This window comes from Poecilia reticulata, chromosome 12 (assembly GCF_904066995.2).
Source record: "Poecilia reticulata chromosome 12, P_reticulata-male-v2, whole genome shotgun sequence".
NCBI lineage: Eukaryota > Metazoa > Chordata > Actinopteri > Cyprinodontiformes > Poeciliidae > Poecilia > Poecilia reticulata.
Window position 1 is genome coordinate 27,266,848 of NC_088841.1, and position 12,500 is coordinate 27,279,347.

The 12,500-nt window shown below is 47.4% G+C and overlaps 2 protein-coding genes across 3 annotated transcripts in view; both read right to left on the minus strand.

The window, feature by feature from the left end:
* The window catches only part of odf2a (outer dense fiber of sperm tails 2a), a 22,030-nt gene extending 16,404 nt beyond the window's left edge, over window positions 1-5,626 (minus strand). The window contains exons 1-9 of the mRNA XM_081613070.1: window positions 5,356-5,626; window positions 4,416-4,526; window positions 4,225-4,323; window positions 3,988-4,155; window positions 2,805-2,986; window positions 765-900; window positions 569-685; window positions 221-295; window positions 41-112 (exon numbers count right to left, since the gene is read on the minus strand). Of these exons, the coding sequence (XP_081469196.1) occupies window positions 41-112; window positions 221-295; window positions 569-685; window positions 765-900; window positions 2,805-2,986; window positions 3,988-4,155; window positions 4,225-4,323; window positions 4,416-4,526; window positions 5,356-5,358 (963 nt within the window). The 5' untranslated portion in view covers window positions 5,359-5,626. The remainder of the gene's footprint in view (window positions 1-40; window positions 113-220; window positions 296-568; window positions 686-764; window positions 901-2,804; window positions 2,987-3,987; window positions 4,156-4,224; window positions 4,324-4,415; window positions 4,527-5,355) is intronic.
* A 633-nt stretch (window positions 5,627-6,259) lies between these two features.
* scai (suppressor of cancer cell invasion) overlaps window positions 6,260-12,500 on the minus strand; it is a 17,673-nt gene continuing 11,432 nt past the window's right edge. For both annotated transcript variants that reach the window (XM_081613073.1, XM_081613072.1), the window contains exons 14-17: window positions 12,401-12,473; window positions 12,146-12,319; window positions 11,976-12,076; window positions 6,260-11,454 (exon numbers count right to left, since the gene is read on the minus strand). In XM_081613073.1, coding sequence (XP_081469199.1) covers window positions 11,308-11,454; window positions 11,976-12,076; window positions 12,146-12,319; window positions 12,401-12,473 — 495 coding nt within the window. In that variant the 3' untranslated portion in view covers window positions 6,260-11,307. The remainder of the gene's footprint in view (window positions 11,455-11,975; window positions 12,077-12,145; window positions 12,320-12,400; window positions 12,474-12,500) is intronic.

A 12,500-nucleotide genomic window follows, 5' to 3' on the forward strand; every position in this document is an offset into this window, starting at 1 on the left:
ATCCAGATTATAATCCAGATCACAACACTGATTCTGGTACCTTCTCAGAGTCCAGCTGGGTGGAGAGTTGATGAAGCTCCTTCTCCTTCTCCTGAAGCTTCTTAACCAGCAGCTGAGAGAAGAAACACACAGCGCCCCCCAGAGGACAGATGAGAGATTACGGGTCCAGAGAACCAGAACCGCGCCGAGGTCCAGATCTGAGGATGCGGCGTGAACTCACGGCGTTCCAGGCCTCCATGTCGGCGAGCGACTTCAGGAGGACCTTCTTCTGCTCCGACAGGCCGACGGACTGCATCTGGTCACAACCAAACCACATCCGGTCACTTTGACTAGGCCCTTCTCACTCACCCATGACCCTGCGCTGACCTAAACCAGGGGTCATCAACCTGCGGCTCCGGAGCCACAAGAGGCCTTCTGGGGCCGGTCTACATAATAATCTGCATAGTCACATGAAGTATTGGCTGTGAATTTCCACAAAGTAGGACAGTAAAAGCAGCTGGTCGCTATGGGCTTTATTTGGGGGAATCGGAGGAAACGAGGCTGAAAGCTCAGAGTCTGGTCTGCGTACCTGGGACTCGCGCTGCTCCCGCAGCAGGTGGCGCAGGGCTCGGTTGGTGACTTCGAACGCCTCCAGCTTATGCAGCAGCAGCTCCTTCTGCTGGTCCAGACCGGCCCACATCGGCGTCTGCGGGCGGAACCAAACGGGTCAGAGGCTCCGGTTCCACCAGGTCGTCTACGGAACCACAGACCGGGCCGCCACTCACGTTTTTGGCCGAGTCGCCCAACTTGCAGACGTGTTCCTTCAGAGCATGAACCTGCTTGGCGGCTGCAGCAGCGTCAGCCTCGGCTTCCCTCAGCTTCTGCAGCAACAGCTCCGGATCCTTGGGAAAAGGGTCTGGACTGGGAACACGAGGACCACAGGAAGTGACCTCACCACACAGGAAGTGACCTCACTACACAGGAAGTGACCTCACCACACAGGAAGTGACCCCAATATAAAGGAAGTGACCTCACTGCACAGGAAGTAACCTCACCACACAGGAAGTGACCCCAATATAAAGGAAGTGACCCCACTACACAGGAAGTAACCCCACTATGCAGGAAGTGACCCCAATATAAAGGAAGTGACCCTCACTGCACAGGAAGTGACCCCACTATGCAGGAAGTGACCCCAATATAAAGGAAGTGACCTCACCACACAGGAAGTGACCTCACTACACAGGAAGTGACCTCACCACACAGGAAGTGACCCCAATATAAAGGAAGTGACCCCACTACACAGGAAGTAACCCCACTATGCAGGAAGTGACCCCAATATAAAGGAAGTGACCCTCACTGCACAGGAAGTGACCCCACTATGCAGGAAGTGACCCCAATATAAAGGAAGTGACCTCACAACACAGGAAGTGACCCCAATATAAAGGAAGTGACCCTCACTACACAGGAAGTGACCTCAATGCACAGAAAGTGACCCCCACTACACAGGAAGTGACCCCAATATAAAGGAAGTGACCCCACTACACAGGAAGTGACCCCACTATGCAGGAAGTGACCCCAATATAAAGGAAGTGACCTCACTGCACAGGAAGTGACCCCAATATAAAGGAAGTGACCCCACTACACAGGAAGTGACCCCACTATGCAGGAAGTGACCCCAATATAAAGGAAGTGACCCCAATATAAAGGAAGTGACCTCACTGCACAGGAAGTGACCCCCACTATACAGGAAGTGACCCTCACTACACAGGAAGTGACCCCCACTACACAGGAAGTGACCCCACTATAAAGGAAGTGACCCCACTATACAGGAAGTAACCCCACTAAACAGGAAGTAACCCAACTATAAAGGAAGTGACCCTCACTGCACAGGAAGTGACCCCACTATACAGGATGTAACCCCACAAAACAGGAAGTAACCCAACTATAAAGGAAGTGACCCTCACTACACAGGAAGTGACCTCACTACACAGGAAGTAACCCCCACTACACAAGAAGTGACCCCAATATAAAGGAAGTGACCTCACTGCACAGGAAGTAACCCAACTATAAAGGAAGTGACCCTCACTACACAGGAAGTGACCTCACTACACAGGAAGTAACCCCCACTACACAAGAAGTGACCCCAATATAAAGGAAGTGACCTCACTACACAGGAAGTGACCTCACTGCACAGGAAGTGACCCCAATGTAAAGGAAGTGACCCTCACTACACAGGAAGTAACCCCCACTACACAGGAAGTGACCCCCACTACACAGGAAGTAACCCCCACTACAAAGGAAGTGACCCCCACTACAGAAGAAATTACCTCACTGCACAGGAAATGACCCCCACTACACAGGAAGTGACCCCACTATACAGGAAGTGACCCCACTATACAGGAAGTGACCCCACTATACAGGAAGTAACCCCACTAAACAGGAAGTAACCCAACTATAAAGGAAGTGACCCTCACTGCACAGGAAGTAACCCCACTATAAAGGAAGTGACCCCACTATACAGGAAGTGACCCCACTATACAGGAAGTAACCCCACTAAACAGGAAGTAACCCAACTATAAAGGAAGTGACCCCACTATACAGGATGTAACCCCACAAAACAGGAAGTAACCCAACTATAAAGGAAGTGACCCCCACTACACAAGAAGTGACCTCACTGCACAGGAAGTGACCCCAGTATACAGGAAGTGACCCTCACTACACAGGAAGTGACCCCCACTACACAGGAAGTAACCCCACTACACAGGAAGTGACCCCGATACACAGGAAGTGACCCCAGAACTCCAGTAAATAAATGTGAGTGGAACCTGCTCTGTCCGTTCTCCTGCAGTATCCTCCCTATCGTCTCCTTCAGCTTGCCGTTTCTCCACTCCTGCATCTCCTTGCTCTCCTCGCCCAGCTGCTCCTCCTGCTTGGTGGTCACTCGCTGGGAGACGCCCTGCTGCTCTGACTTGCGGCCCAGGACCTGCTCCTTCCTGCGGTGTTCCACCTGGACACACGAGACGCAGCAGAACGCGTCAGGAAACCCCACCAGAACCAGCAGGTTCTGGAACCAGAACATCCTGGTTCCAGAACCAGCAGGTTCTGGAACATCCTGGTTCCGGAACATCCTGGTTCCGGAACATCCTAGTACCGGAACATCCTGGTACCGGAACATCCTGGTACCAGAACCTGCTGGTACCGGAACCTGCTGGTACCAGAACCTGCTGGTTCCAGAACATCCTGGTACCAGAACATCCTGGTACCGGAACATCCTGGTTCCGGAACATCCTGGTACCGGAACATCCTGGTACCGGAACCTGCTGGTACCGGAACCTGCTGGTACCAGAACATCCTGGTTCCAGAACATCCTGGTACCAGAACATCCTGGTACCGGAACATCCTGGTTCCAGAACATCCTGGTACCAGAACCTGCTGGTACCGGAACATCCTGGTTCCGGAACATCCTGGTACCGGAACATCCTGGTTCCGGAACATCCTGGTACCGGAACATCCTGGTACCGGAACATCCTGGTTCCAGAACATCCTGGTACCAGAACATCCTGGTACCAGAACATCCTGGTACCGGAACATCCTGGTTCCAGAACATCCTGGTTCCAGAACATCCTGGTACCAGAACATCCTGGTACCAGAACATCCTGGTACCGGAACATCCTGGTTCCAGAACATCCTGGTACCAGAACCTGCTGGTACCGGAACATCCTGGTTCCGGAACATCCTGGTACCGGAACATCCTGGTTCCAGAACATCCTGGTACCAGAACATCCTGGTACCAGAACATCCTGGTACCAGAACCTGCTGGTACCGGAACATTCTGGTACCAGAACATCCTGGTACCAGAACCTGGTCAAAGTCTTTCTAAACTAGATATCTGGATCATTTCTGGTTTTATTTGGATCAGATGTTTGAAAGGATGATTTTAACGGGTTGCATTATGTGTTTTCCTGCTCCACCTGATCAGAACCGGATCAGAACCGGACCAGAACCCACCTCGGTCTTCAGAGAGCTGACCTCGCTCATCAGGCCCTCGATCTTCTTCTCATACTGGCTGATGCGGCCGCGCAGACGCTGCTCGTCCTCTGAGGTGAGGTCAGACAGCCGCAGCTCAGGGTCTGGTTCCGGTTCTGGCGGTTTGATCTCCAGGCAGTGGGTCGGTCCCTGAGAGGAAACAGAGTCTGAGGAAGAGGACAGACAGGAGGTCCGATCGGATCCCAGCGGACTCCTGACCTCCCATTTGTAGGAAGTCTTTCCTGGAGGAACCCATGGAAGCCGCGTTTTGACTTTGGCGCAGGGACGCAGCGGCGATCTGTCCTCGCTCACCGTCCGCTGAGGAGGACATGGAGACAAACCAGGCGGGTTAAAGGAGACGCCTCGGTGGGCTCCAACACAGGACGGGGAGCGGAGGGGCGACCTCTGACCTGAGACGTCTCGCTGGGACTCGTCCTCCTCACGTGCAGGTAGAGGCCTTCAGCATTACTGACGTGGACCTGCACCCGGGGCGAACCGGACAGGTTCCTCATGGCTTTGTTCTGGACACAACGAGTTCAAACTGGTTGGTTGAGAAGGAGGACAGGATGCGATTTGATTGGACGGTGGGGGAGTCATTCTCACGATGAATTAACGATGTTTAAAACACCAAACCTTTTGTGTGGCTGTACGTGTTTATGTTTTATTATTTCATCCACTTTTGTGACTGATTAGCGTTTAGCGTTGTTTTCTAATAGCAGGATTTTATAGTGGGTGAGCTGCGGTGGCGCACAGCCCCCCATATGGAGGCCCTCAATGCGGAGGTCGCAGGTTCGATTCCCAGCCGGGCGACCTTTGCTGCATGTCTTCCCCCTTCTCTCGTTAACCACTTTCCTGTAAATTAACTATCAAATAAAGGCCACCAGAGCCAATAAAACCCTTAAAAAAAACAATCACTGCTGACTGTGTTTGAAGCCCCGCCCCCTCTGCCAGATCCAGGAAGCGGGGCCCCAAATGAAGCTCTGCCCGGGGCCCCCTTCACGCTCTGACCGGCTCTGGCAGGAGCCACCTGCTTCATCAGTTTATGGAGCACAATCATAAAATAATCCCAATAACGATTTCAAAAAGTGTATATTTTCAATTTCAAAGAACAAAAAAATAATAAGATGTTATGAATAAAAGAAAATCTAACTGGATTTAAAGTTTATATTTTCCACATAAAAAATGTCGCTAAAATGTATTTTGAAAATTGCCAAAAAACAAAAGTCCAACTTAAGCAACTGCAGTTAATTGGTTTTATTTGAATATTTATAGTCAAAAAGGCGGAATAAACGGCTTTGTTATGAGTAATAAGAGTTTACAGCCTAAGCGAACAATAAAAACGTTTCTTACCATGAAGCAAAAATACAGACCAGCCGTTAAAACCCGCAGATAAACCCGATCCTCTCCGGAGAAATCAGCTCCACTGGCATTTACACGGAAAGTCCGTTGGATAGAAGAAGCTAAACAGCAGCTCCAACAGCTAGCCTCCCTGTGATTGGGCTGTTTGGAACCACGTGACACGCCTCGCCGCCGCCGATTGGGCAAGAGCCGGCATTCCGACGTTCCTTAGCAACAGTCTCCATTGAAACCGCGGTGGCTTCACGGCAGCGGATTGTGTGGGACTTTTTACCTGTTCGGTTTAAATTTCCTTCATTTGTTCAAAAATGGAAAGTAAAATATGTCAAAACTCATAAGTGTCTTCTAAAAGACGCTGTTCCTAGCAGTCAGTCTTGGTACCAAAATGTTTCTGACTGAAGACTGTTAATTAGTTGAATTTAATCAGTTATATTTACTTCAATAACGCTTTGTAACAAAATACTTTTTAACAGTTTTACTTCTGCTTTGTCATTATGACGTATTTTTACTCTTACTTGGGTAAAGCAGACGATCCACCTCCTTTGCTTTAGCCACTTCTTTTTAAACCCGTCTGATCGCACGGTGACGGAGGTGTCAGCGTACGGGATGCCAGTTGGCTCCAGGTCCAAATCTCCAGCATCCTGACCTTTGACCTTTAGGTCAGGATGGATGCGGTCCAGTTCGGGTCAGCAGAGGTTCACAGGTTCTGTAACCAATCCGGTCTTTCAGGTGAACCCCTGGTGTCGGCGCGGTCAGAAACGGTGACCTGACCTCCATCAGCGGGTCGTCTGGCTCTGGGTCGTCTCCGGGTCCGGGTCCGGGTCGATCCAGACCCAAACAGAACCAAGTCATTGATTCACTGCGTTTCATTAGTTAGTAAAGAGACAAACCAGGCGGCTTATGAAGCCAGATCTCGTTTTTTTATTGATTCTTTCCGGCGGCAGAAGACGACCCGTCGTACGTGACGGTCTCCATGGCGATCAGGATGTGACACGGCAGTCTTTGGCACTTCCTATTCTAAACAAACATGCTGACAGATCATCGTCTGTTCTTTTTCACAAACCAAACGACTCAAATCACAAAGGAAACAACAAGCAGGTCAGGATGATGATGCGGATCTTCAGACAGAGTGTAGAAAAGTACAAACGAGCGTTTGGGCGGCGGCTCGGTGTGCTCTGGGGTCAGCAGGTCAGGGGTCAGCAGGTCAGCGTCTGCAGCCGACATGATGACGATTCTGATCTGCCAGGAAACGATCCAGAAATGATCCCGGGTGGATCAGAGCCAATCAGGATCCTGCTTTTCCTCTCAGCTCAAATCTAAACTCAAATGACGACAAACAAGATCAAACTGAGGAATTAGCTGCATTTTTCCTCAAAGCTGCTGACCTGAACATGAACAGCGGCTGATTTTAACCATCAGCTGATTGGCTGAATGGCTTCCTGCTCTCTGATTGGCTGAATGGCTTCCTGCTCTCTGATTGGTGCATCATTATAATTTCTATAATCTGCATCTCTCTGCAGATCAGCTGCTTCAAAACAAACATTTCACAGTTTATTAAACGTTTCCTCCTCGTTCCTGAAGATAATCTGGTTGAAAATCCTCCTGACATGAAACATCGACGTACCTCTACAGTCATGCTGTGTATAAAAATGATATGTAGCGACAGAAAAATGGTCCTTATTTAACGTCTTTGTTCTTCCTCGTTTCAGACATTTAATCCACAAAAGTTAAGAGACGAGCACAGAGGGCGGGTCCGGGTCCGGGTCCGGTTCTAGGTCCAGAGCCGGGTCCGGTACCGGAGCTTCATCTGCTGCTGGGCGAGCTCCAGGATTTCATCCTCACAGTTTTTAACTCTCTTTTGTTCGAAGCTCAAAGTAAAGAACATTTTAAAACCCGAAGCACAGAAAAACATCACAACAGTAAAAAGTTTGAACAGAAGCTGAAAAGATTTTTGTTTCATAGCTGCGATGAAGACGAGCCAAAACATTATGACCACCAAAATGTCCCCTTTGAATCAGTGGAAACTCACAATAAACCAGTAAATATATTCGGCTCTGTTTTGTGTCATAATGATTAAAAAATGTTTAATTAACTGTAAAATAAAACCAGAGTAGAAAGGAAAACTGGTGTATTTTTCTTTCTCTTCATAAAATATTAACATGAAAACTTTACACAGCAGCATGAACTGAATCATTCCTCCATGCCGCCAGGGGGCGCCGTCCTGATTTACACAGCAGCAGCAGGAAAGATGCTGCATGAACTGAATCATTCCTCCATGCCGCCAGGGGGCGCCGTTCTGATCCTGGTTCAGGTCTAGACTTTGTCCTGAAGGTCGGAGACTCGACGCTCTAACAGCCAAACACGCTGAACCGACTGGATCTGAACTGTTGCCATGGAAACGGACTGAACCGAGTCCAGTCATAGACGACGGTGGTCATAATGTTGTGGCTCAAAACTCTTTTCTCTCTCTTTTTTTTTTTTCTCTATCTTACAGATTAAAGCCGTCAGTGTTTCTCTCCTCTGTCCAGAACCGTGTAGAACAGCAGACAGTCGGGTCAGAACCGGCCAACATGCTCGGCAGAACCTCCACAGAACCAGGGGCGGTAAAAACACAGCAAACTGAACGACAACAACACTAAAACTAATAAAGTGCAGCGACTTCGTAACGCAGGAGGGAAAAATTCAGATGCTGGGAAAGTCGGAATGTAGATTTAGGAAAATGATTGAGGGTCACCGAGACGATCCGATTGATTCCCAACTTCATGTTAAACACCACAGACTGAGCACACACACACACACACACACACACACACTTTGACAATATCAATAAATACTAGAAAGACAAAAAATAAAACTGCTTTTTCATCAGCTGTGATCCTAAAACAAACAAACTTCTGGGAACCGTCCAGAACCAGAACCGAACTTTGATCCGGTTCTGTTCCAGGTTCAGAGCAAACGACCCGTCTGACCACAGAACCAGTCAGGTCCGGGTCAGAAGGTCTGACCCGGACCTGCAGCGTCATGGTAACAGAGTCATAATTCAACCCGAAGACGATCCGAGGAAAAAACCGACAGGAGTAATCTGGATTATTTATGTATTGTTGTAATCATGTTGTAATAATGTTTTAATCATGTTGTAATCATGTAATAATGTTGTAATCATGTAATAATGTTGTAATCATGTTGTAATAATGTTGTAATCATGTAATAAAGTTGTAATCATGTAATAATGTAATCATGTAATGTTGTAAAAATGTAATAATGTTGTAATAATGTTGTAAAAATGTAATAATGTTGTAATAATGTAATAATAATGTAATAACGTAATAATGTTGTAATAATGTTGTAATAATGTTGTAATAATGTTGTAATCATGTAATAAAGTTGTAATCATGTAATAATGTAATCATGTAATGTTGTAATAATGTAATAATGTTGTAATAATGTAATAATGTTGTAATCATGTTGTAATAATGTTGTAATCATGTAATGTTGTAAAAATGTAATAATGTTGTAATAATGTTGTAAAAATGTAATAATGTTGTAATAATGTAATAATAATGTAATAACGTTGTAATAATGTTGTAATAATGTTGTAATCATGTAATAAAGTTGTAATCATGTAATAATGTAATCATGTAATGTTGTAAAAATGTAATAATGTTGTAATAATGTTGTAAAAATGTAATAATGTTGTAATAATGTAATAATAATGTAATAACGTAATAATGTTGTAATAATGTTGTAATAATGTTGTAATAATGTTGTAATCATGTAATAAAGTTGTAATCATGTAATAATGTAATCATGTAATGTTGTAAAAATGTAATAATGTTGTAATAATGTAATAATGTTTTAATCATGTTGTAATAATGTTGTAATCATGTAATGTTGTAAAAATGTAATAATGTTGTAATAATGTTGTAAAAATGTAATAATGTTGTAATAATGTAATAATAATGTAATAACGTTGTAATAATGTTGTAATAATGTTGTAATCATGTAATAAAGTTGTAATCATGTAATAATGTAATCATGTAATGTTGTAAAAATGTAACCATGTTTTAATTATGTTGTAATCATGTAATAATGTTGTAATAATGTTGTAATCATGTAATAATGTAATCATGTAATGTTGTAAAAATGTAATAACGTTGTAATAATGTAATTATGTTGAAATCGTGTTGTAATAATGTAACCATGTTTTAATTATGTTGTAATCATGTAATAATGTTGTAATAATGTTTTAATCATGTTGTAATAATGTAATGTTGTTGTAATGTAATAATGTAATCATGTTGTAATATAATGTTGCAATGATGTTGTAATAAAGTTGTAATAATGTTGTAATAATGTTGTAATAATGTTTTAATCATGTTTGTCATTCACTTGAAAATGTCAGATTTAAAGTAAACACTTAGCTTGCTAGCTAAATATTTAGCTTTAGCTAAACAGTTTGAAACTGTGACATGAAAACATGTTGAAAATCTGACTTTAAAAACTTATAAATAACTCAAATTACTCCCATCAGTTTTTGTCTGTGTAGCTTTATAAACGGCTCCCCGTGTACGGGCACGTCTTTAGTTCCATATATTATAACATTTAAAGCATTTCTTTTGGTTTTCCATTTTCATCATTAAATCAGGCCAATCAGACGGCTTTTTACTGGAATGTTCTGGTTACTGACGCCGTCCACCAGGAGGCTCTAATTACATTTAAAGGAAAGTTGAGTGGAAGGAAAAAGTGTGCACCAGTAACAGGGATGGAAATAAATTCTTTAAGTCCATCAGTGTGTGATGAATCTGTCTGACTTTCTGAATTAAAACTCTGAATGTTTCACCTCCTGTAGCCTGTAGGGCGGCGTCCCACTAGGGGGCGCCTTGAAGGTTTTGTGCTTTTATCTCTGCAGAGAAGAACTAATGACACGGATTTTACTCACAGCAATAAGAGAAACTCACAGAGGAACCAGACGGTCTGGCTTCTGGGTAAGAACCTGGAATAAACGGAGCAAACCTGAACGCATCTTGGCCCGTCAGCTGATGAACATCCTCCACGTATCACAGAGAAACTACGATAAATAAATACAAAACGACCCACTGGGAATGTTTGTGTTGATCTGCCTCAGCAGAGGCAACTCGGGGTCGTGGGGTGACGACTCGGGGTCGTGGGGTGACGACTCGGGGTCGTGGGGTGACGACTCGGGGTCGTCTGTGGCGACTCGGGGTCGTGTGTGGCGACTCGGGGTCGTGGGGTGACGACTCGGGGTCGTCTGTGGCGACTCGGGGTCGTGTGTGGCGACTCGGGGTCGTGGGGTGACGACTCGGGGTCGTGGGGTGACGACTCGGGGTCGTCTGTGGCGACTCGGGGTTGTGTGTGGCGACTCGGGGTCGTCTGTGGCGACTCGGGGTTGTGTGTGGCGACTCGGGGTCGTGGGGTGACGACTCGGCGACTCGGGGTCGTGGGGTGACGACTCGGCGACTCGGGGTCGTGGGGTGACGACTCGGGGTCGTCTGTGGCGACTCGGGGTTGTGTGTGGCGACTCGGGGTCGTCTGTGGCGACTCGGGGTTGTGTGTGGCGACTCGGGGTCGTGGGGTGACGACTCGGCGACTCGGGGTCGTGGGGTGACGACTCGGGGTCGTCTGTGGCGACTCGGGGTCGTCTGTGGCGACTCGGGGTCGTGGGGTGACGACTCGGGGTCGTGGGGTGACGACTCGGGGTCGTGGGGTGACGACTCGGGGTCGTCTGTGGCGACTCGGGGTCGTGGGGTGACGACTCGGGGTCGTGGGGTGACGACTCTTCCTGGGTGACCAACGGGAGCGTCGCTCCTGCTTCCGGGGGAAACATCTGGATGACGGACGGGGCGAACAAAAGGTTACCTTCAGACTACAAAGGAAGGAACAGAGCGGGTTCTGGTTCTGGTTCTGGTTGAGTCCGGTGTGGAGGCGCTAGTAGCTCTCCAGCGAATCGTCCCAGAATAAGCTCTGAACGTCCAACATGGCGGCCAGCTCCAGCACCTGCTTCTGCAGCAGGCCGCTCTCCACCGTGTCCTGCTTCGGCAGCTCCGGGTACGACTCCGGGAAGCTCCGGGATTCCTGCCAACAGAGGGCGGCGGTGAGTCCGACCGGTCCCGACCGGAACCGGCTTCATGTTTAATCTACTTTTACTAATAAACTGTTTAAGTTAGCAGGTTAGCTGCTGCTCTGTCAGAGTTGGTGTTTAGGTCGCCTTTTATTCTAAACACTAAATTCTGCAGCACGTCTACATGGTCTGGTTGTCAATGTCAAGCTAGCATAGCTGACCCACTTCCCTCATTATTTGCTTTTAATTAACCTCATTATCTAGTTTCTTAATGTTGCTATTAGTAGCAAAGCTCTGCGTTCCTTTATCTTTAGTAAATCACCTTTAGCTCATGATGCTAAAGGTGATTAGCATCATGAGCTAGCATTGACTTTGACAGCTAAAGTCAATGCTAGTCATTATCCACGTGTCTGAAACGCAGCAAAGACGTTCAAAATTCATCTGAGGGTTTTGAGTCGATTCAGAACTACCAGGTCAAGGAATTGGAGTTGGTGTTTTGGCACATTTCTCTCTCCTTAGAGAAACAGCGACTCACCCGGAACAGCTTATGTAGCCTCAGCGCCGCCGAGCAGAACACGAACCGGATCAGCAGCAGCCGCAGGAACTCGTCCCCAAAGAACTGCAGGAAGGCCTGATCTGTTGAGACAAGGAGTGAGTTCAGCCGCTCGGACCCGGTCAGGCCCGCTCGGACCCGGTCGGACCTACCGATGCTCCGGGATCGGGTCAGCATCTGGCCGATGTCCCGGAACACCTTCCGCAGGAAGTCCTGCGCGCGCTCCCACAGGCCGCGCCGCACGCTGCTCAGGCCGCAGACGGAGGAGAATCCCAGCAGAGGAGAGTACAGGAAGAGCGTGAAGAGGCTGCCGCGCTGAGACTGATCTGGACCGGAACCAGAACCACAGGGAGAACCGTGAGCACCGAGCCTGCAGGACCCGGCAGCCGACGGGAGCAGGAACCCACCCTGGACGCTCTTTGGGTAAACGGTCGGGGAGAGCAGACACACCAGCGGCTGGCCGAACAGGTTGGAGAAGTTCTGATCGGATCGAACACAGGAGGATTA